Source organism: Drosophila melanogaster, chromosome 2R (genome assembly GCF_000001215.4).
Source record: "Drosophila melanogaster chromosome 2R".
NCBI classification, from domain to species: domain Eukaryota; kingdom Metazoa; phylum Arthropoda; class Insecta; order Diptera; family Drosophilidae; genus Drosophila; species Drosophila melanogaster.
Genome location: NT_033778.4, coordinates 6047950 through 6073269, shown reverse-complemented (window position 1 = coordinate 6073269; position 25320 = coordinate 6047950). Strand labels below are relative to the sequence as shown.

At 44.7% G+C, this 25320-nt stretch overlaps 3 protein-coding genes and 1 long non-coding RNA gene across 7 annotated transcripts, besides 1 other annotated feature; 2 read left to right on the top strand and 2 right to left on the bottom strand.

Moving 5' to 3' along the window:
• Positions 1-3474: 3474 nt before the first annotated feature.
• lncRNA:CR44131 (long non-coding RNA:CR44131) lies at positions 3475-4475 on the bottom strand. The gene has a single exon (NR_073838.1). It is a non-coding gene; the product is annotated as a long non-coding RNA:CR44131 (long non-coding RNA).
• A 114-nt stretch (positions 4476-4589) lies between these two features.
• On the bottom strand, positions 4590-22321 carry CCHa2-R (CCHamide-2 receptor). Of its 3 annotated transcripts, NM_136355.4 has the most exons (8): positions 21907-22321; positions 10073-10690; positions 8427-8646; positions 8200-8366; positions 7202-7395; positions 6976-7096; positions 5560-5970; positions 4590-4763 (listed from the first exon to the last, which is right to left on the bottom strand). In NM_136355.4, the coding sequence occupies exons 2-8, from the start codon at positions 10387-10389 to the stop codon at positions 4724-4726; spliced, it is 1470 nt and encodes a 489-aa protein (NP_610199.2). In that variant the 5' UTR covers positions 10390-10690; positions 21907-22321; the 3' UTR covers positions 4590-4723. The 3 variants fall into 2 exon arrangements, with proteins under 3 accessions (NP_610199.2, NP_001356958.1, NP_001163060.1); NM_001369980.1 differs by lacking the exon at positions 4590-4763 and having other exon boundaries at positions 4945-5970.
• Positions 11847-11986: a mobile genetic element.
• Positions 13712-15913, top strand: CG7856 (uncharacterized protein). Its single transcript, NM_136354.1, has one exon. The coding sequence runs from the start codon at positions 13835-13837 to the stop codon at positions 15884-15886; it is 2052 nt and encodes a 683-aa protein (NP_610198.1). The 5' UTR covers positions 13712-13834; the 3' UTR covers positions 15887-15913.
• A 662-nt stretch (positions 22322-22983) lies between the features above and the next one.
• On the top strand, positions 22984-23396 carry CG34212 (uncharacterized protein). Of its 2 annotated transcripts, NM_001201937.2 has the most exons (2): positions 22984-22995; positions 23051-23396. In NM_001201937.2, exon 2 carries the CDS (start codon positions 23148-23150, stop codon positions 23292-23294), a length of 147 nt encoding a protein of 48 aa, NP_001188866.1. In that variant the 5' UTR covers positions 22984-22995; positions 23051-23147; the 3' UTR covers positions 23295-23396. The 2 variants fall into 2 exon arrangements, with proteins under 2 accessions (NP_001188866.1, NP_001097196.1); NM_001103726.3 differs by lacking the exon at positions 22984-22995 and having other exon boundaries at positions 23123-23396.
• Positions 23397-25320: the final 1924 nt, after the last annotated feature.

Below are 25320 nucleotides of genomic sequence, written 5' to 3'. Positions count from 1 at the left end.
GTTTTGCTTATCCAGATACGCGCCACGAAACTTTTGTTTGCCGACAAATAATTTGGCTCGGGAAGTTGGCGCCTCGCTCTGGTTACCATCGTCGAAATTTCAGCGAGTGAGCTTTGACAGCCCCCAAAAGTTGGACATGGGCTGACAATGTTTGCCGGAGCAGAGCTCGGAATTTTTAATGCAAGAGCAAGCTTCAGCGCTCGTGATAATGTTGCAATTTGCAAATAGCTTATAAATCGGGCTAAAAGTTGCAGGGCCAGATTTGGCGATAGAGAAGTTAACTCGCAACTATTTCCCAATCGCTTGTTTGCTTGCTCATTATTATGCCAACAAGGTCCTTGTGCCCGTAGAACCATCCGCCTAATGGTAAGTCAATAAGTGAACCCCGAAACAATGGAATCAACCGATCCCAAGATGGATGTTTGCTCATTTGGACAGCATTGGACACGTCCTTGAATCCCCTTGGCCTGGAGTGTCAGCTGTCCGCGGCCATAAAAACGAGCTGCGCGTTATTTGCATACTCATTGAATGGTGAACGCCGCAACGAGCCTTATTACGATTGGAACACAATAAGAAGTGGCCCATAATCGTAAAGAAAGCAGGCAATTCACTGGCTCTGGCCTGGTCCTGGCAGCGGATCCCTCGGGTTCCGGGCCAAGATGTGTATCGCTGGCCAGGGCTAGCAACAAAGGAATGCGCCCAGTTGGGACAGTCCGAGATGTCGGAAATTGAGTGCATTGTGCCATGTCCCGCGCCGCGGAGAAGTTGAGATGGATACTATGAAGGCGCGGTTTTCCAACAACGCTCCTTGTGGCGCCCTGAGCTCGCAATCAATCGATGTGGTAGTTGGATGTCGTAACCGAATATAGCTTTAAACTGCCCAGATGCAGGACTATTCGATACCCCGGGCTACGGGTAGCGGCAATCTGAAAGCACGCCCCTTACATAAATGGATTCGTGCCAATACCAAATATTTCGGGATGTGGGCCAACTTTGCAAGTTTGAAGTCAATTTAGCGGAATGTTGCCGGGACGAAATATGTGGGCCTCAGTGCTCACACGTGGGCAGACCTTGGATATTTGCGTTATTTTCCGAGAGGCCGGAAAGTTGTGTGTCTGGCGGCACACATGTGCGCTGGCAGAATACTCGAACTCGACGACTCTAAACTGTCTGACTGGCTCTTTGCATTTCTGGCCCAATTGACTTTTAATGGCTCTATGGTGATGCGATGCGGCTAAAACAACAAACACAAGTTCGACTGCCGTCGGAAAGTTTATGGGAATGCTAAAAGGGTTGCGAAATATTGAAGTATGTAGCATTTGGGCGATATAAAAAAGAAAGCCTCTTACTCGACCTTCTTTGTTTTTGAGATTTTCCGGCATTGCTCCCATTATTCGTGCCCAAAAGTTGCTTGGGATGCCTGAAATCAGCTTGGAAGTCTTTTTCAAGTAAATCCCATTAATGCCGAACGGGGCGAAAACTCAAGCGCGAGGGAAAAGGTCGTGACTAATTACTTTTCATTTGATTTTCGATGACGCAGAAGACAGGTGACGAGGGCACTGTTTCGCAAGGACGTTCTTTCACGTTTGCTGCCACGGCAACGAGTCGTGGCATTTCCAGTTTCTCTATGCTAATCTGCTCTTGAATGACATTAAATTCCATATTTTATTCATTGAAAATGTATGAAATTTATAATCATTTATGATCTATGATTTCAATGGCGTTTACAACGCCAAGTGTCAAATCCACTAGGTAAATCAATTACTCCAAAGGTACATTTTTACATCGATGTTTTCTGGTATTTGGTATGGTATTTGACCATCCGCCTGCTCTTGAATATTGCCTCGTAATTGTTGTTCCTTCAGTGAAACTGTCATTAAATAAAGTGCGTGTGCATTTAAGCCGGCTTTGGCGACGCATAAGCCTATTATATGAGTCCTGCTTCGCGTCACAAAAAGTGCGCGAGATACCTTGCGCATGAAAAGTGTCCCGATTTGATTATATAAACGATGCTGAACAAGTTCCCTAGGTGCTGAGTGTAAACAGTGGTTATATATATGTATGTATTATGTATATTATTTATTTAAGATCGAGAGTTCGAGAGCTTAACTACAAATGTAGGCAGAATAGTTGGTCCTCCGTTTAAAAATGCTCCCTATATGGTCCTTTCTCCTTCCCGAATTCGTGCGTTCTTTCGATTTAATCCTAGCCTCATAACTTATTCAGTTTCCCTTGCCCTGCTTCCCCGCGGCGACCAATTTCAATTGATTTTAATTTAATGGCAATGGCGAATGCGAACAAACGAAATTAGAAATTCAATAAACTTGAAAGTGTAGACAGCCGAAAAAAGGGCGTCTGGTTCATTTAAAATTCATTACATAATCGCGATGATATATGGTTTGGGAAATGGCGAATTGTTAAAGTTTAATTCTGGATAATTTGATAGCCGAAACGCCAGTTTGGGTCCTTTATTAAATCCCAAAAAAGTACAGACCATAAAACAACTAACTTGCTGGCCTACAAACGACCACTGGTCAGAATCCAAATAAGAATTTACTAGCAATCAACACATTTGTCGCATGTCGCCCATAAACGGACATGAAGAGTTGACTTTTCTCTTGTGTTAGACATCTGCTTCGACCTTCGTCCTTTCTTCCCTTTTCTCTTTCGCCGGGTTTAGCAATTAGCAATGCGAGAAGACCACAATATTCGAGCCGAAAGTGAAATGCCCTTACAAAATCATACTTTACATATGTATGTCTTGTGCATTTTAGTATTGAAGGACGCATGAAGTATACGTACCTACCATTTGTTTGCCTAAACCGCCTTTAATCGTATAATAATCCACTATTCAGATGCTTGTGTTGAAGGGTATTCGAATATTTTGGGCTTTGTGTGCTTCTGTTATTTCTTTAAGTAGAGGGTTCTTCTTAGCAGACTGTGCCATGGAATAACTGAGCAATTTGCAAGCATTTGCATTGCCGCCAGCACTTAAGTTAAAAGATGTCACCACTGGCGAGTATCCGTATCCGTGTACCAGCCATTTGGAAGGCGGAATAGCAGCCTGCGTGTGGGTCCAACATAAAAGGGAAAGTAGCAGCCGCAACAGGAAAAGCAATTGTATTTAGGCGTGCCTTTGATAATGAGGACTTATGAATGCGTGAACACATAAAAGATAAGATTCAAGAAGGTGGAGAGCAAACTAATTGTTAGTTATTAGTTCGCCATTGATGCTTTCGTTTACGTTGTGCTTTCCTAGTCCACCCAATAGATCACTTAGAACCAATTGTAGGCGGGTCTATCGAGTCCTCTTGGACTCCTCAACGCTTAAACATCTCATTACGAAAGCCCACACAAGAGCTTACTTCCGCACGTTTGTACAATATATCCCAGCTGAGGACAAACCAACGGGCGTGAATACGTGAATTTTTAACATTGTCTATAAACCAAATGACGGGGAATGTCGTGTCCGCAGTTTTATAACATTTCCGTAGTAGGCTTTATTATTGGGATATGAGTTTGTTCTACTTAACGTGCCACAACTACCTTAATGGCTTGCTGTCTTTCGATGGTCGTAAACTCTCAACTCAACCGACCCTTACCATTGGCATCCTGATCAACCCAAAAAGGACAGACTCATTTGCTGGACGGCGGGTAGAGTGAAATTAGCTAATTGTGCGATGGACATCGCCATCGCTGTTCCAAATCGGAGCCTAGTTGCCTTGCGAATCAACGCCGCATTTGCGGCAATCGCCGTTGGTAGTCGCATTTACCTTTGACGGCAGCAGGCTGCGGTGAACTCAGTTACGTTGGCATAAATCAAATGCCCTTTGACCCCCACAGTGCAGGACCGAATAATGCCCCATTTGCTTGGTCCCGCAGTTCGGAAATTTTGCGACGTCGGTACTGGGCCGGAATTTTCTGATGCTCCCTTCAGTTGTGATTTAGAGGGGGCGATAGGTCGATCGGCTGCTTGGCCAGCGGATGGACAGCATCCTTTTTTTTTGTGCACGAGGGCATTTTGAGATCCCACTTATTGGATGTCAATAACTGTGGACTCGACATTTGTAGGGACATCCTGCGATTGTGAGGGCGGGATGTCCTCTGGTAATACATGCCGTGTTTGGCCAATTTACATACACCAACTCCGGCGGCTGTGGCCTGTGACCTCCTGATTGGCATGCCATAATGAAATTTTGCGTGTGCTTGGGGCCAGATTGTATTTATTGTCTTTTCTGGGCTCGTCCTGACGATTTCCTTTGTCCAAATACACAAATTGCTTTGGTAGTGTGAAAGAGTGGGTGGAACTGGGTGGTGCTAAGGGAGCTTGTGCATTTGTAGTTGTTTCAATGGGCCAAAACTTCAAAGCAATTTGGCGATTTAGCCATGATAAGGGTGGTTTGGTTCGGTACGGCCGAATTCCCAAATAAATTGGAATAACGAAACAAACTAAGGTTGCTATAAGCTTTGTAGGGGCATTGCGGTAGCATACGATTTCACAAATTAGAAAAATCATTCTCGCATAAGTTTTCAAAATGCACGCAGTTTTTAAATTCCTCAAAGGTAATGAACAAAGATAGATAAGTCTTCAATACATAAAATGTTGATTTATTTATAAATTCAATTTACACTTTTAATATCAATATTGAATCGAACTCATCCGTAGGCTTTGTACGATTTGTTATGGGTTACCGTTTTCTGGTGTTTCGGTACCTCCATTTATTTAGTAGCGCATTACGCCACTTTCGTAACGATTTATAAAGCTGAAAAAACAAAAGAAATTTATAATTTCCAAAATATTGTTTAAAAAATAACTAAGCAGATGGTACATTAATTGCTGTATGTACATAGGTACATGACCATACCTTTTTCCGTACGCTCCACAAACCAAAAAGTCTTCGGCTATAAAAACGCAGAATATCCAGCAAAATTTACAAGCTTTTTACATTTATGGAATCCATTTATTTACATTAATCTTATTCTGAAATCCGCTTAGACTATTGATATATGCAATTTATATTTGGAAAATGAGCTAGGCATGTGCTTTCTATATGGGTTTCTAGCTCTGTAGCCTTTATAATATTATTTTATTGCACCGAGGCAGGTAATAACGAGTTACATTTAATGAGCTTGGGGACTTACGTAATTAACACATAATATACAACACGATAACATTACATTGAATGTGTATTTATGTGCAAAAGTTGCTTGGTACATACATATATATATACAGCGAAATGGAGTTTTGTGATGTGCTATCGTTTGCCCTTTATAACCTTTATCTAGTTACAACAGCAGTAGGAGCAAATTCTTAGTGATGTAGGTAAATCGTTGTTTAACCTATTGAACCTGTCGCGGATGCGATTTCCAAATAGTCCAGCCATGCTGGAAAGTACCAGGGGGATTGTGTGGAGTGCAGAGTGAGAGATTCGAAATGCGAGTGGTGCAAGCACACAGTGAGATCACAGGCCAATTGTTTCCGCTCAGAGCTGCTCGTCGGCCTGCAAGGATACCACCACCTCCTCCTCCCCTAGCAGCTCCACAATAAGCGTGCCTCACCTCTTTTCGCTCACTGCCGCCGTCCGCCCGCCGGCTCCAAGTCCGGAGGATCCCCCGCCCGCACCACCTCCGTGGGCATTTCCGTGCTGCAGGGGCATCGAGTCCTGCCGATGAAAGCTGCCCACACGACCTGACCCTACTCCTCCTCCTACTCCACCTCCAGCTCCACCAACTCCGTGATTGCTGTTCCGGTGCAGCGAGGCCCGCAGATTGCCAGCGGTTCCACCCACGTACGTGGAGCGGCGCATGGACATCACACTGGTATTGTCCATCATTCCAGTGGCCGTTGAGTGCTGCCGCAGGTGCGGCTGCCGCTTGACGCAGATGCAGCAGAGGTAGCGATTAAAGTGCTGCCGAAACACCCCGGACACGCAGTAGAGGGCCACGGGGTTGACGCACGAGTTTAGGAAGCTGCAAATTGAAAACAATCGGGCAGGTTAGTGCCAATGAACGATTCTAGTTTTGGCACTGAAAAGGAGCTAACACATTTTTTTTATACCCTGCCAGAGGGTATGTGACTTCAGTTAGATGTATATAGAGTATATATGTTTTGATCAACATCACAACCGAATCTATATAGTCTGTAAGGTTGGAAACGAGTTGTTCTACCAATCTACGATTAAACTCCAATCTTCGTTTGTTTCATAATTCAAAAACTATTAAAACTATTTGAAATTTATAGTATAAGTTTCAGTAGTGCACAATATACCCATATAGGATCGAGAATATCTTTTGTACTTTGCTGCATAAATTCAACCCAACTTATAGAAATAGATACATGGACATTATTCCCACAGCAACTTGCATTTAAGGAGTCTAAGTCATTCCTTTAGAATGCGAGTGGTGGTAGCGAATGTGTGGTTAGACCATTCCTCAGATGGTCTGTCTATTTTGTGACCCTATACTGGATTTAACGTCCACCCATTTGGCCAGAATGCAAATGGCTTTGACGACGAGCGGCAGTGAATTAAGCCACCAAATTGCTGACACATTATTTTTGAGTTTTACTGCGCTAAGTGACGCCCAAATTGGTTCCCAGAGTAAAAAGGGGAAGGACACAAAATTGTGGGACGCGGACTGTCAACAAAAATAAATGTACTGGTAAAAGTTAAGAGAGTGGGGCACCCATGCATAATCTGTTTTATTTTAAAATTAAGTCAAAAGCCAGGGGCACTGCCACTAAAGTGCGCTTATAAAACTTTAAACTTAAAAACTTGAAAAGCATATGCATGCACCAAATCGTCTCCAATTACTTTTACGAATTGGTGTGACTCAGAGCGGTGGCGACCATAAATTTTGAGCCCTCAAGGGATGCTTGCATGGCAAATGCAAGCGTCGACTCAAGAAAAATGTCCCTCTGATGGCCGAAAACTGCTGAAAACGCGCTGCTACTCGTACTGCACTCCCTCCACTCACCTCGTGCAAAATCCAACGATGCGCAGCACGTTCCAGAACTCATCGAAGTCCTCCTCAGCCGTTGGGTAGAAGTGGTACCACAGCTCAAACACGTGGTACGGGAAGAAGCAGATGAAGAACACTGCAAAGACAGTGTCAGCCAATTAGAGTGTCCATGGAGCCGATTAAGATGCGGGAAGCGAAAAGTAGCACAGCGGAGTGCAGAATGCGGAATGCGATGACTTACCCACCACGAATGCTACCACCATGCGCGCCACATGGAGTCGGGCCCTAGCCTGGGTGCGGCTCTGCATGCTCTGCTGTTCGCCGGGCATGTTGCGGGCGCTCATATGGAGCCGCTTGGCCATCATGATGTATAGCGCCCCAATGATGGACAGCGGCAACAGGTAGTACACCAGTGCCTTGCCCGCCACCATGAACCTGGAAGAGAGTTACCCGGAACCATTGCAGATTATCAGTAAGCCTGGCCGACTTTCAGGCTTCAAGAAGAATAAAACAGTTGCCATGGAGACTGAAGGTCGAATTTTCAATTTCCCCTCCCAATAATGAACTTGGCGAATTCACTCGAATATTCGAGCGACATGACAGAGTGTTAAGAATGCCCGAATGGACGACATTAAATTCCGCCTCTGCTGGGGAGAGCCATATAATCAAGCGGAGGGGCCCGGGCCCTACAAACTCCGAATGCCATTTCCTCGCTATTTTGCGGCTCTTAGTGTGGTCGAAACACATGCCACCAAGTGGCATAAAAATAAAGCATGTCGGCATGCCGTAAATGAAAAATTAGCGACCAGTTGAGGGGCGACTACAGCTGCTCAGCTGCTCAGTAGCGTCCATTGCCCCCTGTTTCATTCAGGATCTGTGTAAATTACATCACAAGCAGATTATGTGGCAACAGCTGACGCCAGCCGCACGAAAGGATTTCCAGAGTGCGCCACGGCAGCTACATTGATGGGAAAAGGAATTAAGTTCAACTTGCCGGGGCTTGCGAGCTTAAGCACGTCAATAAGGAGGCACGGCATCGTGCGGAGGTGTTCTTAAGAACAGGTAATAGCGTTGCATCGGCTGGCGGATCAGACAGCTTGTGGGTGTGCTGTGATTAATGATTAATGCTCTCTGATGGGAACGGAGGCTCCAGCAAGTTAATGGCCAGGCCCTAACATTTGACATATGGATCTATTGTAGTACAAGTGAGGGCCGGGAAAGGCAGTGGTATCAACATACTTTGCATACTCCGGGTCGCGAAATGGGGAGCACACTTCAATGGTCATGTTACCGGTGGCTGTGAACACAGGGTAGGACTTGATGTCGGAGAAAAGAACCGAAGGCATGCCCAGTAGGATGGCCAGGATCCAGATCATCACCGCAGTAAAGACAGTGAGCGGCTTGGTCTATTGGGGAAGAAAAATATGTGTAAGCCCATTCCGAACTGTCGTTCGACAGTGACTCACCTGAAGCTTGCGTAGGGGATTTACAATGGCGCAGTACCGCTCGCCGGAAAGGGCGGTCAGTGTAAACACGGACACCCCGATGGATATGTCCTTAAAGAACTCGCTGATGCGGCACATGTTCCGCTCAAAGGGCCAGCTTTCCTGCGTGTAGACAATCGTGGCCACAGGTACACACACCAATATAACCAACAGATCAGCCAGGGCCAGTGAAAGAATGTATCTGGAAGTACATATATGAAATCGACAAAGGGTTACTATAGATAACTCGAATTTAATCAAGTCTGTTTCGTTGCCATTTCACCCGGAATTAGGTTCCTTTGGGCTGGAATGCCTTTGTTTTTTTCAAGGGCAAGTCAAAATCCTTTGGAAAGGTCCTGACACCTACACATGCCATGCTACATGCGCCCCAACCCGTTTTTAGACGAATGCTGTTCAGAGCAAAGTAAAATAACGATTGAGAGCAAAACAGCTTGACATTGACACCAACGACCTCCTGTGAACCAGCCAGAACGAGTGTTGAGTCCTCGGACGGGGGAATCATTAGAACTGCTGGATTTGGCTGATTGCATGTGACATGAATTCCAACCTGACACGTTCCCAGTCATCGTGTCTAGACAAACAGTCGCGACAAAGCCGTCGAGCAAACTGCTAACTTTCCACCAGGACCATTACGCTGGCCACCACAATAACTGCCCCAACTAGTGGCTCACTGCAATCAGGGACCATTTTGGAGTGTAGTAGAGGCAGTTTTCGGGCAATCAATGTATACTTATGACCACTTACACTTACAGATTAAGTTGCTCCAAAGCGAAGGGAGGGAGACAGTGGCTTCCAAACTCTGGCAATGGCTTCCTTAGCGACTGCTGTCAAGCCAACATCGTGGCCCAGAAACTTTTGATTCAATGTACATTTGAATTTCTGTTACAAGCCTGCACAAGTTTCAAAAGTTAATAAACATTTGCATAGCAGACGGCCTCCTTCCAAAGCCCCACCGCCAGCTGTCGGGTTGCCTCTGTTTCGTAGTTTTCTTGTCAAAAATAGAAAACAATAAAAGTGGGACAGAATACAGCTTGTAAATGGTCAAAGATGAATCTGGAATCCGGCTTGTAAGACCACATTGCGTAGGGGCAGAACTTTTTCTAAGTTTTCGAATGTTTACGAACACGAGGACTTTCAACATGTTAATCGAGATGAGCTAGCTGACTATCTTCGGATCCAAAGGAAAAACCAGATAATGTTTTTATTTTTCGCAGGAAATGTTAGTTTATTGTCGGAAATCGCAGACAACAGATGGCTTGTCATCATATTCGCTGTTTGCTTCGAGGAGTTAAAAACCTTTTATTAATTCACTCTTCGGGCTACGATGTTATTTGTACTGAAACAATAAAATCAAATGTGGCCTATAAGGCTGTCCATGAATTTTGAGTAGCAACTCCCACTCTCTTTCGCGAAGTGACGAGCTCATTTTAGGTCCAAATGTGCGACCGTATAATATAAAGACATTATTATTTATGGCCCGGAGAGGGCGGTCCCCAAGAAACTGCCTGTATCAAAGCGGAAGACCTTCAATAGATGTTATTCCAGGGCCCCCTGCCTACTTCCCCACCTTCTGCGGGACCCCCACAGTGCGTGATATATCCACTTACGTGTTGGGTATGTTGCGCATGGAGCGGTGGCGAAAGAAGATGATGACCAGCGTGCCGTTGCCCAAAACTCCCACAATGAAGATGAGCGTGTACAGCACGGTGACAATGTACGTCTCCGGGCGGTCCAGCACGGGCACATACGGTACTATTCCGCCGTCGGCGCTGGCATTGTGGCCCATATCCAGTGCCAGACCCTCCTGCTCCTGCTCCAGACCTTGTCCGGTTGCCAGGAGTCCGCTGTCATTGGCCCCGTTGCCGTCGCTATCCGCCAGCCTGGCTGCCAACGTCTGGCCAACGTCCATCAAGGAGGCGTACATGTGGGGAGGAGGGAGCTGCTCCTGGGCAAGATGTCTCAATGGTGTTTCTATGCGTGGCGTTTTATGGCCTCGCTTTGCCCACTTCCGTTTCCGTGGGTCTGCTGCCGTCCGTCCGTCGAAAGCCGAGAGCCGAAAGCTGCCGGTTCTGCCTGGTCCTCCGTGCTTATGTCGATGATGTTGCTACTGGTGTTCCCACGGGCTCTTGTTTTATTTTGCACATTGTGTTTGGCCGTGACCACTGAGCTCGCTGGGGCGGTTGCCCGTCAGCTTCTGCATGACTTTCGACAGTTGGCGCCGGAAGCTGTTAGGGGAGAAAGTGAGATAGGAAGAGAAAAGAGAGAGAGAGAGAGTGGTTCCGTCAGTTCAGACTAATTCAGTTAAACTGTAATCGGTGTGCATTTGCCTGTTCGTAAAGCACACGCTGCGCTGCGGCTTATCTACGCAGGCAAATGCATTACCTATGAAGCGCATAAATAACACGCATACGCAGCGTGTGTAACGGGGTGGGTAAAAAGAATTTATGACTCGGCATCTGAGGCTGAACCGTGTCGTGTACATCGTGTAAAGCCTAAGTGCGTATCGGCATAATAAAGAATCTCCTTAACATGCAATCGCTGACCATGTGTGCATTTAACACGAATTTACAACGCCAATAATCATAAATTTCGAAATATTCCCCCGGCCACTATCTGCTGTGCGGCAATCAGAGTCTTTCAAACATCCAATTATTTGTGGCCCTCCCTCCTACCCTTCGACAGTGATTATCTTTCACGCTCAGTTGCCGTTTCTAGACCCGCAATCCCACTAATACGAAAACATTCGTGCGGAAGCCAATACTTTCAAGTCGCAATCAAATGCGTTTATCCCCTAAAAAGAAAGCAGCGCTGAGCCTGACGCCCGACTAAGACAGACTCTAAGGCGGGTTTATCTGGGCTGCTGTCAGCTTGCGAGGGTGTTGTCCCGATGCTGTTTCAATTTCGCTTCGATTCGATACTAGCTATCGTTGCCTTTTGGTGAGCTGCCATTGATTTCTTTTTCGTTATTTATTTATTTTGATTGTGGCCTACGAGTGCGTGCGGAATGGGAGCCCATTCGCCAAATGAAATTCCATCAAGTTTCAGCTCGTGAGACTATTTCTGGAAAATCTAATCAACCAGGCTAAGTGAAAGTGCATTCCCGGGAGCTTTGTGGAGTCAGGCGCTTCAGCTGCTGACGAGGTGGTGCATTCGAGCGACATTAAATCACTTATTTACGGGAAATCACCTTGCACATGCTGAATCCGCAAAATTAATTTGAATCTAAATAATGCATCAGCTATGACCGGAGGTCATGCATATATTGCACCATATATTGCAGAGGGTACTCTGTCAGAAGTTTACAACGTAGTAAATTGGAAACATATAAATCATATAACATATAATGTTATGATTATACACATATCGTCCCATGTTCCATTTTCCGTCCATATGAACGCTGTGATCTCGGGATAAAAAAAGCTAGAAAGTTATGATTTAGCCAGCAGGACCATTCCTACTGTCTGAGTAACGGATATCTGATAGTCGAGGAAGTCGACTACAGCGTTCTCTCTTGCTTTAAATACACATATTTGTGTTTATTGCAAGGGTATCTAAGCTTCGACTTATCGGCGCCATCTTCTTTTCAGGTTGTGTATTGCGTTTTATCCGTGGCCTTGCCGATGCCAATCTCTTTTGCCGAGGCATGGGTAATTTTCGGCAAATAGAACTCTTGCCCAGGCTCAAAAGTCTTAACACATGTCTTGGGGAGAATTGGAGTAGAAAAATTGTAACACATGGTTAAGCACATTTAATCGTTGGGGTCTTAACCTTTTAATTTTATCACCCGCTCAACTTAACATATTTAAAAGGGTTAGGTTTTGAAAGATCAACTGTTTTGGCTTAAAGGTAAAATCTGCTCTTTTCTTGACTTATTCATCTTGTCCACTATAAATGCACTTCGCGAGTCAACTAAAAAAAGAGTCCGAAAACGTCAAATAGCTGCTGGCAACAACAAAGAATATGTCAGTCTTTTTTCTAAATCAGGAAACTTTTTCTTTCCTGTATCAAACTTTTGGATAGGTTTTTCACGAGCGAAAGCGGAAAAGTTAAATTTTCCGCTTAGTCCTAGCCGTAGACAAGCCATTTCATTTAAGAGGCCATCCCATGGGATCACTGGGCAGGCAACAGCCATCAACAAGAGAAATGATTAAACTTGACTGACCAGACACGCGCCTTAATGTCGTCAATTGACCTCAATCAATTATACACAATATTTTTTATTTGACCTTCGTTTATTCCATTAGAGTTTTTTTTATTTGTATTAAAATTCGGCGATGTGACTGTAAAACGCATCTGAGGCAGCCATTTGGCCTAGGAATAACATTTTTTCATGATTTAGCGTTGTTGTACGAGCTGAATTTGGTATGTGCTAGATAAAAACCAGCCGTTAAGCAATTTCAAATGTCGGGACACGGGTGAAATAAGCATTTGCCACCCGCAGTCAGTTCCGAGCAGGGGATGTCTTGGATGCCCCGTTGCGAGCAACCGCTTAGCAAAAGGCAAAGCCAGATATTATATGTTATCACCAGCGATGTATTACTGCTTCTACAGCACAGTGACTCAATATACAAATAAAGGTGAGAAAAAAATGCGATTCTCCTTTTTTTGACTTGTGCAAGAGCTTTTGATTTTGGAAACGAAACGTAGCCCAGAGAGACAGGGTATGGCGTTCCGTTGTATTTCGTGTTAGATAAATCATAAAGCAAAAATAATTTAATACACTTGCGTGCCCTGGTTGTAGCTCTGGCGACGAGGCGTATGTGCAATGCGGCGTGTCGGTTAATCATTTGCTTCTTTTATGAGCAGCCAAGCCGAATAATAAGCCTCAAAGAAAAGCGAGCTTAAAGGTGCACCTCAAACTCTGTTAAATTCACGGCCTATCACGACGGCACGACCCAACGCTCAACGCCAACTCATTATTTCCCCTGCAGCTCTAATTAGAGTCAAATATAACTAGGGGGCCTTGAGGACCCCGTACGCTAGCCTTGGCCATATTTAATGCGAGCTGAAAGGTCCGCGAGTTATGCAAATTTGCCCCGCCCACCGAATGCTCCGAACATTGACAAAATTATGCGCAATCGCGGGCCAGTCTCTCGGCTACCAACTTCCGGCGACAAAGTCAAGTCATGGATGGACATCCTGACCTCGCCCGCGGGTCCAGCCATTAGTCGTCATTAAAGATGATTGAATGCGAGCCCCGCTTTTGCATTGTATAAAAGGGGCACACTCCTGGTGACAACAGGGTAGGTAAAGTTGCCTTGGCGTCAGTTGGCAGTTTGGGAAAAGCCTACACACTTAATATTTCGATAGATACACTTATTTCGCAATCGTAGAAGATACCACAAATCTCTCTTCCGTAAATTATAAGTATGTCCAAGAGGGTGAGCATCATGTTGCCCGACGAAATACCTGCGGCTCCGTCAGGCAGCAGGAGGAACCCGATGCCCAGCCGCACACTCAAAAGTTCCATTAAAAGTGGATCAAGCGCTCGGACGCAACCCGCACCGCCAGTGTTCGTGGTTGTCAACCCGGAGAGCAGCCAAAGCTCGCTTACCTCGGGTCAGCGGAACAACACCAGCACGACCAGCAACAGTTCCCTTAACCAACGAAATAAGGAGCACTCCGCGGCGAGGTTGTCAGTAACCGAAGATACGGCAGCCCTGGACAGCAGTGCCTTGCTTCAAGGTGGATCCTCAAACTCTCGTGATACAGTTAACTTCGATTCGACCTCCACCTCGATCAGGATGTTCCTTAAGAACACAGTGGGCCTTGTCAGGGCAGGAGAGTCCTTCACATCTGTAAAACATCTCTTTCACAAGTTCATCAAACGCAGCGGTTCTGTGCCAAATTCCAAGCGTTCGTTGACATCCTCCTGCTCCCAGGCGGTAGATGAGGAAAATCCCTATATGAGCAAGTCCAATGATACGCTTCTGACGGACTCGCCCACCCGCACTACTGTGCCCAGCACCTCCCAGATAACGCCCACCTCACATTTCTCCAACTGCTCATTCAATAACACGAACTACGACCTTTCCAACCTCCTCTCTGACATCACCCCTTTGACTGGCTACACGCCAGTGGGTCTCACTGAGGAGGCTGACTACCGAACAGACACTTCCGCAAACACCGCATTGAACAGTGTGACATGCAATTTGGCGAGCTCGTCGGAGAATCCTTTGGGAAGCGGATTCGACAACAGTCCCTCGAAGATTTCTACCGATCAGGAGAAGATAGCGGACACACAAGGACGTCCTACTTCCAGAAATCGCTTTAGCAGCAAATCTTTTCGCCAGAAACTTAAGACCTCGCGCTCTAGTTCACCCAGAAAGTCGCCCAAGATGTCACCTCGAAATAAGCAGTCAGCACCTGCAATGGAACCCATATTTGCAATGGTTAGTTCATCTGGGCCTAACTCTTCTGAGGGATCACGGCGATCGAGCAAATCGAGCCTGAGGCGGAAGCAAAGTCCATTACCCAACGTAACTGCCAAAATCTCGGCCACCTCTAATTCAAGAGCGGACTTGGCTAAAGCGCCCAAGTCCAGGAAAGAAACCACCGCCCGATCAAACCTATCAAGAAAGAGCTACCGCCGGAGTTCACCCAGAAGCCGAAGTCGAGGTTCTCGGGCAAACGCCTTAGAGAGCCCCCTTCAAAAGAGCGAGGACACCCCCGACAATGTAGAGTACGCCTTCGCTCTGGTCAGCCCTGAGGAGGCGGGGAACAGTCAGCCTGAAGAAAGTAGTGCCGGTGTCGAGGATGCCTCCTCCAAGTGCGAGACATACCAAAAGGATTGCAATTGCCACCATTGCCAGGACATGCGTCGGGCGGTCAAGAGGTCCGACTTTTTCAAATCTCCCGAGGGACAGAAGCGGCTAGAGGCGAAGCTACTGGCCAAGAACTTCTTCATGGACCTATGCGTAGCGTCAGAAGTGCGCCGACAGGCTCAGTCCGATCTGCATGGAAAACGACGTCCTCCATCAGCGCGTCTCAGTTACCCGGTGAGCATCTGTGGAGCGTGCAGGCTGAGCGGAGGCTCGCTGTCGTTGCATTGGATCACCCATGACCTTGACAGCGTAGACCACTTCGACGTTTTTGTGGACAACGTGCCAAACCGTAGTGTCTACAACCGGCAGGCCACCTCCACCGTGCTCGTCGACGTGAACACCACCGAGACGCACACGCTGCGCCTACGAGCGGTGCCGGAGCGTGGGAGCCGTGGTCAGGATTCCTCGGTGGACAAATTCATGTCGGAGGTGGCGGCCGGGCATATGCGTCACGTCAGGCAGGGCCAGCTCTTCGCCACGTGCTTCGCGCACCTGGACGCCCGGCCGCAACAGCGTTCACTGGTGGATTTCTGGACGGACAGCGAGTTCTTGTACATGCCCACCCGCGAAACTCTTACGCCTTCAAAGGCTCGCTGACTGGCGAAAATAAACTGATTTATGAGCAGCAGTCCGTTTTGGGAGTGGATATGCGGCAGGAACAGCTGCGTGGGTGAAAATTGATTAGGCTAATTTAGAAGTGATGACCAATCGGCGCACTAAACTCTCAGTGCAAAAGCAGTGGCCCGGCTCCCACCTGCACCACGTTTTGCGAGATATTCAAAACGAATCGTGGGCCTGGTGCGGCCATCAGTCAACGAGACATGGGCGCTAAGCATCCCGCGCGTCTTTATCAGTGGCTTGCAGGCAGGCTGGCTTGGCGTGGGGGGACTGGTACTGACGAAGGCGTTTCGCGCTGATCTGTCAGAGATTTTGGGCCGCAAAGTGGCATGATTAATTATTTGGCAAATATTTGGATTCCGCGCTCTCAGCTCAGCTGGCTTCACCATGGAAATAAGGAAAACCAAAAATATGCGGACTGGCACTTTCATAGAGGAAAGAACGGGCGAGAAACCCAAACCGTTCAGTATTTTAATTAATTTTCACTTTCGTTGGGGACTAGTGAGCATTCCATCGACAATGTGATGGACAGCTGTGGCAGCAGTGCCAACAGTGCTCCCTCGAGAATCAGAATCTCCCGTCCACGATTCACTGGGCGCGTTCTGATTGAAGCGTTTTGCATTTACTTTGTTTTGGTTTCCCTTGGCGCGTGATTGGTTCCGAAATAAACAGGGGCCTACTTTTATTATTTGGATAATTTTCAATTATCGCTGTTATTTCCCGAAGTCAGCAGTTCATGCTTTCAGCCCTCTCTAGATATATCAATACGTATTTATACGTACATATCTACATGTTGCCACGCGGCGAAAACACAGTTTTTATGGTCGCATCTCGCGGCCACTTTCAATTACTTTTTATTATCAGGTCCACGTTCCCCCCTCAACGCATTTTTATGTGCTGGAAGCAGTTGGCTAAATATTTTAATTGATTTCATGTGGTCCACGCCAGCCATTTGGCCAGGACTCAGCCCGATCAGAATGCAGTGTTTTGTAAATATTTGCTTTCTCGCCCAGACATCCATGTCCGTGCCCCGAGTTGTTTACGGTATACTGTTTATGGGAAATTGCGTTGCTTAATGTCAGATCTTCTAATGGCCATGATGACGGTAGCGATCATTGCTCAGATGCGGAATCTTACTTAATCATCTTCAGTGTTTTCCTTACATATTCGGCAGTATCTATGAGTATTTATGTGTACTTTGACAAGACGTTTTGGCTGTTAGAATATGAATTCTTAATTATTGGACTGGGCAAGGTCTAGTAGCTAACTGCAGCAGAAAGTGTCAATTGCGATCAGGTAATTTTTACTATAAAAGTCTCACGGGTTATTCAAGTTGGATGCGAGCATGTCTTTCTATTCTATCAAGATCATAGTAGCACCTAAGTTTATACAAAATATGTATATCAATTTGTATTACGATTTCGGTCGAGTACTTTAGAGTGTTTTATCTAATATAAACATGTAGCTTTCATTTTTATTTCCCCCCCATTCAAAAGCTGTTTTGTCATTTGAGCAGTTAGACAGCCGGTTGCGGTTTGTGGCTTAGCCTAAGTCACTTAGCTTAAGTCACTTTTGATCAGCCCAAAATAAATTAAATTCCAACAGAAGAGAAAAAATGCCGGCTAGTAAGTTTCGGCGAAGCAACCACATTTAGCTACACGTGATGGAAATAAAGCTATTCCACACAATGGGGCACCCTTGGTCTCCTCGGAAACATCGAATTTAAATTAGAACCGTTATGCAAATTAATCATTTGTTGCCTTACTTAATTTTTTCATTTTCCTTGGAATCGCATTATTTGCTAACTAAATTGGAGCATGCGAATCGCACAATGTTGGTCCGAAAGAGGTGGGACCAATGCGTGAGACACAAAAAAGAATGAAAGATACACGATACAAAGGTCTTTCTTGAACCGCTTCTCGGGATTATTTATGGCGAGCTGTTGTCCGTGTCCAGGCAGGTCCAGCAGGATTGAAAAAGTAAGAACTGAGAACGATTTTATGATAAACGAGTCCAGTCAAACTCCCGGCACAGGAGGCCGAATGAATGAAACCAAGAGAAGGACAACTGGCTTGTTAGTCCACATCGGGTACGGGTACTTAAGCTGGAATGAGAAACTCTGCTTTCCGACCAGGTTCACCTGCCCTGGGCAAATACAAGATGGGACCATGGCCCATCTGTATTCTGAGGAGCAACTTTTCTTGTTTGACTAACCTTCACCGTGTCGTCAATCAAAAATTTATTATCACTCGACCTTAACTAGTTGATTCCGATGTGACAACACTAGCAAATGCATGAGTGAATTAGGGCCTTCAATAAATCATTCGGCCATTCCAGATTCATTCAAATTTACAGCATTAGTAGCCCATTCAAACAATCACAGTCGATGATTGCGCGGCCGTCAGATATCATTTATCAAGCGTCAAAGCGTGCATATTATCGCTCAGAGGATAAAAGGCAGCAAATGAGTTATGTCTTCTTAGAAGACAGGTGAGTCCTGCCTCCTGGACAAAACTCGAGCGGCTTGGCAGACAGTGCACGCGTGAGAGCCTCAACCTTCATTGAGCATGTGTCGGGTGTCAGGAATTGACGGCTCGTCAGATTGAATCGTGCGCGTCGCTTCCTACGCTTATCTGCTTCGCTTATTTAATATCCTGATTATGCCTTGTCTTGCTCCCATCGACACAGCTGACTGGAGCGGTAATTGAATTCCATTCTGCGTCAGCAGGCTGCATCCAAATGACACTCGAAGACAGGACTCGAGCAGCTGTCATAGTCTTGCACCCGTAAGATATCCTTGCGAACAGTAACCAGGAAACCAGAAGGCGTCGACGGCGTCGTACCACAAAGCATATCAACTAATTAAGAGTCCGAGCTTCCTGGGCAAGAGGTGAGCCCAGCTAATGACCGCTTTACGGAATTCATTTACCGAATGTATGAGGCTGCACGTGGCCCGCTGCATATTCATCAGCTAACAGAGGACTCCGGGCGGCAAGGACATCACCCTAATTATGCTGCTCGCCCAAGCTCATCTTCACCGCAATCAGAGCATGAGCCTGTGCTCTGGGCCTCTGCAGCCTTATGGCCATTAATAACCAGTGCCGACATTAATCAGTTTTATATATCAAATTAAATCCGCGCCACTTGTAGTGAAGAAATAAAAGCAAAAGTGCTTCGACTGTCAGATACCCGTCACTCCATTACATTTTGTTTGAAAAAAGCGCCATCTGTTGATAATTTGTATTACCTTCATAAAGGTTTTGACTTTACATTTTCAAGTGGTATTTGCCTTATGGGCATCTTTTGATAAACTTTTTATATTACCAGGACATTTCTTGCATCAAATCCAGTATACTCTTCTAACCTAATAGTAGTTGATAGCTCTAGTAAATGAAATTGGGAAACCAAGAAAATTGATAATGTCGATAATAATCTAAGCCGCTTCCTTTAAATTTCGGCCATTAAACAAAACTCGTCATTCAGTTTTGAAAGCTTAAGTCGGAAACGAAATCGTATGACAAAAATTTCATAAGAAGATTGGAATGTTGTCAGCAATTAATTCTCATCAATAAATTATGTAGCAATCAATGGAGGCAGGGTGGAAAACGTAATCTTTAAGCCACCCAGCCATTTGTATCCAAAAAAAACCTATAAATGGCTTTGTGCAGACATAAATATCAATTTGGTGGGGTAGCATTGACATTTTCGCAACAAAAATATAATTTATTATTATGTACACAGCGTGAAGTAGAAAATCGAGCAAGTCGAGTCAAGTCAAGCCGAGAATACCAGCACCATAGACAGCCGTGCATACGTAAGGTGTTTTTTAAACATCTACCAATTTACGCCAAATATCGTCCTATGTTGTAGGCAATTAAATCTTCAGAATAAAATGCAAAAGTTCAAAAACTTGTAATAAGAAGGAAAGCAAGAAAAAATACCCATCGGAGCTGCGAAACTCCTCGGGCGGGAAAAGTTGCTATGGAAATTGTTTCTGAAAATTCCTTTGCTGACATTAATGGTTCGGCTTGAAAATCAAATCAACGTTTTTTTTGTAGCCGGAAGATTGCACAATTTGGCTTGCTGCTAAATATGGCCTAATTAATCACAGTGCGAGGCAGCCTTAAAGTCAGATTTTCCCGATTGAACTAAGTTTGCATAACGTAGTCCATTACCACCGGCTTAACCCACGCAATCTTCACTACAAAAAAGATGTGGACCAAACTTAATATTTGCATCTGTCATCACAGAGAACATGCTTAGATCACATCCATTGAGGCGGAGGCCAGCAGCTGACAACTGATAACTTTTCAGAGATTATTAATTCAATCCGCTCGCAGCGTCACAGGCGCACAGTATTTTGTTTAAAATGAGAAAATGTGTCACACACAGATACACTGAGAAGAATAATTAGGAATTATGTAGCTCTCGTCTTAAAATTTAAGCCGGACTCTAATATTGTAAATCTCTTCAAACTAAGGCGATTGTAAATTGTATTTGTGCATTGATGTATTATTACTGATTTCGAGCGAACGGTTTTTATCTCAGTGTTTGTGCTCAAACATCATAAACGTATGATAGTCAAGTGCAGGCGGTTAACAAATGTGGCCCTGCGGGCTCGTACGCTAGCGATTTGTGGGCGTCGTGCGCCGTTTCAATTTTGTTAACCGCAAAACTTTTATGGCACCGAAAGGTGATGTTAGGAAAGAGGAATTGGAGATGAAAAGGGTTGCGGATCCACATTCACGCGGGGACACCGGAAGAATTAGACGGCAGGTAGGGGGTCGGAAAATTATAGTATAGACACCATCGGATATCCTCCGCAGCGGAACTTTTTCTATTACATAAAGAGCGACGGTGCAACGCGTCGTATGCGTGATAATTTCCATTGCGGCGCCACTGGCCACAAAATATATATACAACTACACGGACTAATTAGCCATATTTATATTTATGAGTTTAGGGTCTGGATATCTGGCGTTGGCACTGATTGCGCTGCCTAATTACACGTTCATACCTTCGCCCGCCGAGGCTGGTACCTTCCAGGACCCTAAAGGTGAGTGACAACCTTGATGTGATCTTTGCTGATGTGGAGCTGTGGCGTTCTGATTGTGGATTTGGCGACTGATTGACTAACGAATATGCTAATTCTCGGCCGGCATCCACTCCAATCATTTGGAATAGACATTTAGCCGATGTGACACTGACATGAACGAAATCTCATCAAAATAGGTTTCTTTTTTTGGGTTCGAGGGAATTCCAGGCCTGAATCCGGGAACATAAGACGTGTTCTTTATTTGGAACTTTTCAAAAGATTGCCTTAAATTCTTTTTGCTACGCCTCAGGTCCGGGTCCAAAGCCACGAGTGGTTAATTAGATTCGGGACCCCAGCGGCCCAATAAAAACATGGTAGAGTACAGGACCCAATAATTTCCTTTGTCTTCTTACCACCCAAGATACTCTGTCAAATTATGAAATAATTTGTTGCCAGAATTTGCTTTTAGGTCCGCAGAGAATAATCATTAATTCCAAATTGATTAGGGTTGTAATTAAATATATTAAGTTAGGAAATGATTGAATAATTTTGATGCAAAAATTGAGCTTTACAAACGTTGGCAGAGTACCGTTGGCATAGACATGACCAAGAACACGACTTATTTGAAATGGAAAAACCTGACGGAAACGACACGTTTTGACGTCCTTTAATTAATTACAACAAACTTTTTCACATTCAAACAAAGACTTTTTGTTTTTCTCCTAAGAAAATAAACAATTTGAAATTTCAGTATGCCTGACATCAAAATAACTTTCAACATTTCCTGAGTTTTTAAGAAGGCACGAGACAAGGTGGAAGAGAGGGGTCAGAAAAGTAAATTTGATGGATGTTGATGGGGTTGGTGGTGATTCATATTTTGGCAAGCACACATTTTTTGTTACCGAAACGAACTGCGTACTGCCAATCTCCCCGAAATATTGGACCATATGTATCCAAAACTCACCAGCAGGAATGTCTGTCACTACTCTACTGCAAACAAAGTGATGCGAGTCAGCCAGCGAGGGAACTTTACCACTGTTTGTGAGTGCCAGTCGACTGCAATTGCTCCGCGGCTTGTAACACTTGTCCCGAAACTGTTTGTTTGTGAATCAAAAGCAGAGACAGCTGCTCATCACACAATATTCTAAGAGTGTTTGGCTTTTAAACCAACGCGGGGAACTATTTGCTTTGCGAGCGCAAACAGCAAACCGAGCAACGGTCAGCTCGTTTTAAAAGAACATAACTCCAAGTCAGTTCGGAATGCGGGTTTCTCGGTTTTGTCTTATACTCGGGTTTGAAATTTCGTTTCACGACCAGAATGCGGTGTGGCTACCAAGCGAACGACCTCGACCGTTGCCGCTGAATCCGTGCACAGGACTAAACAGTCCAAATCGGCGGAACCGGCGCCAAAGTCTGCGTCGCTAATGGGATCCACAAAAACCCACGACGTCCATGAAGTGCGCCAAGTCCAGTACAAAGTGAATTGCAAACGGAGTCCACCATGTGCTCCAATCTGCGCATGTGCTGTCCACCAGATGAAGGCAATCACTGATGATGATGACGATGATGATGCTCTGCCAATTCTGTACGCCCCCTTCCCTTTCATTTTGGCACCCATCTGTTGCTGGCGCTGCCTGCTTAATTTCATTCATAAGTACGCTCCTTATATCCATTCATTTCCCACGAATAATTTGTCAGTGCACGCGTGGCCTCTGCTTATAATTTATTTTATTTATAGAAGCTATTTTGACTTATGTTTAACACACCTCGTTGGGTGCGATGGCTGTCAGAACCCTTTCAAAATAGCCAAAGTAAGACATCTTCTTAAATAGATGCCTAGGCCTTGTTTTTTACATTACTCCATTTTTTGCTTATTTTATGGTTTTATGGTCAGGTAGGTGCTAGTTCGTAGAGTTTAAGAGCTACAACTCTGCATAACATTTAAGAGCAAAAAGACTATATAATGCACTCAATGAAAGCCAATGAAAATCGACATCTCAATACTTATGTAAGAAGTTTAATTAAGAACAGCGTTACAAATATGTACAATCTGGTATAGAAAACATTGATCAGGTAAAGATCAACAACTTATATTTGTTTACTATTAGACAGCTGCATTACGACCTCATGGTGCTTCATTGGGACCAGTATAAAAGGAGGAAGGCCATCTCCCGACCCTTGAGTTCGAAGTCAAGATCAGCGAAGATGATTGCCACAACGGTGTGTTTCTACTTGGTGGTCTTGGCCATTCTCATGGCCTTCCTGTCTCCCACAGCAGATGGTTGCTTCATCCTGCTTGCGTGCCTGTTGAAGTCACCCCTCTGTCCGTTCAACACCACATCATCTGGATGATAGAGTGCATTTTTTTGTTGCCCCTTGCCGCGCCCGATAAATACGACTATGCATTAAAAAATATATTTACTAAAATATAACTAACTTTTCAATTTCGTTGACAAAAAAGACATGTTTTTCTCGGTCGTAGTCATTTTATTGAGCTTAAACTGGCTTAGTCAAGGTCAATCTCGTCTGTCGAAACTAAATCAATTGTGGATTACTGTTTAAAATTCCGTTCCTACATTGGAAATCGCCCACGTGGCACCTTTAATCCCATTACGCATTCGAACAGTGAGCCTACGTGTTCCACGCGATATTTCGGCCATCTTACGGACTGCCCACGCTCCCAGTCGAACATGCTGGACTACCTGACGTATGAGTGATATTTAATTAATTGCAATCTCCCTGCTGTTTGCGCTCGGTAAATTTGAATTACCAACCGGGGTAGTGTAATACGACTCGGAGGGCGAGTGGAGCACCCTCCCCCGGCATCCGCTGCCCATTCTCCTGTGCTTAAACACGTGTAAGTTCATCCCGAAGTTTACCATCCCTCCCCCAGGCTGCCACTGGCTGGCGACACAGGCAAAAAGTCGTTTGGAAAGGGCGGCGGAAACTTTGACACGACTTGGCGACGACAGCTTGCAACATTGTGGCGCCTCTAAGCAAGCCGCTAGTACACACTTCGATTTTTACACCTTTTCAAACACTTAAAGTTGACTTTACATCGATTTGCTTCTATTGTCACCCCGAAATTGGAAAACGGAATGCGTTTATCCTCCGTGAACTTGGAACACCGAAAGGGATGGTTCGTGAACATTCGTGATGGAAAATCAAATGGCAAGTGAAAGTTCATTTAAATGCAGGCTAACTTTTTACGCAAAGCAAACCCGCACTTTTAACCGAATGCCTTCAAGGGATATGATATCATAACTATTCCCGTTGCTCGTATGACTAAAGGGAGAATCAGATTCGCTTAATACGAATCTATATACTCTATAAAGTATATATATTCTTGATCATGATCATTAGCCAAGTCGATCTGGTCATGTCCCCGTCTGTCCAACCCAAAGCGAAAAATAGTGTCTCGGATATTTAGGTTGGCATGCTTTAACAATTTTAAATGTACCGCAGCTTTAAATTAACGTCGGTTTTATTGGCAATTTGGTATTTATGTATCTATGTCCGCTTAGCCGCCAAATGACAATTTTGAACCCTGTTTTGCTTGCTCTTTCCAGGAAATTCCCTTTGCGGTGGTTCAAATTCCATTTCTGTTAACCCCAAAATTGTTATCCTTTGTGCGTCCGTTGAGCTGAGTTCGTGTGACCGAATGTTACTTCGCCCACCTGCCAATTCGCATAAGCATTGTTTCCCAACCATGGTTGAATGCATTTTGTAATGCCTCGCTCGGTTCTAATTAAATGCCAACTGAAAGACAATCAAAATGGGAATGTGTATTTCATTACTCTGCTATGAACAGTAGGCACCTTTTTGGCTCCTTTTTTATTAAGGTATTAAGGAAATGGCCTGGGATGTTTAGCGTTTTGTAAATTTAATTCTGCATTACCACAATGAGTGGAGACTGAATTGTTAGGAATCGAACGACAAGCAATAAGCATTGTGAAGGTTTATTTTCAGCGGCTACTTTCATAGCGGCAGAACAGATTTCATCTGGTAAATACTAGGTCTGAATTACTCAACATTTTTACATATGTCAGTTCTAACAATTTAAAAAACTCACCGTATTTAAATTTTAACCGTTTTACACTCTGATTTAACGACTTTAATCTAGGAGACTTAAAACTCTGTATCATGACTCTTATAAAGACCTCTGCATTTAAAAATCATCTCAAGCTCCACATACCACTTTTACATTCTAGACTATAGATATATATAGCTAAAAATATATAAATAATTAATACCAGAGCGGTAATTTTATATTATTATGAAGTCATGATAGCTCTGTACTGTAATGAATTACTTTGCGATTAACAAACTTGCTGCAATCCTTAAGTTATTGTTATTATCAGTGCCTGCAAAAATGTTT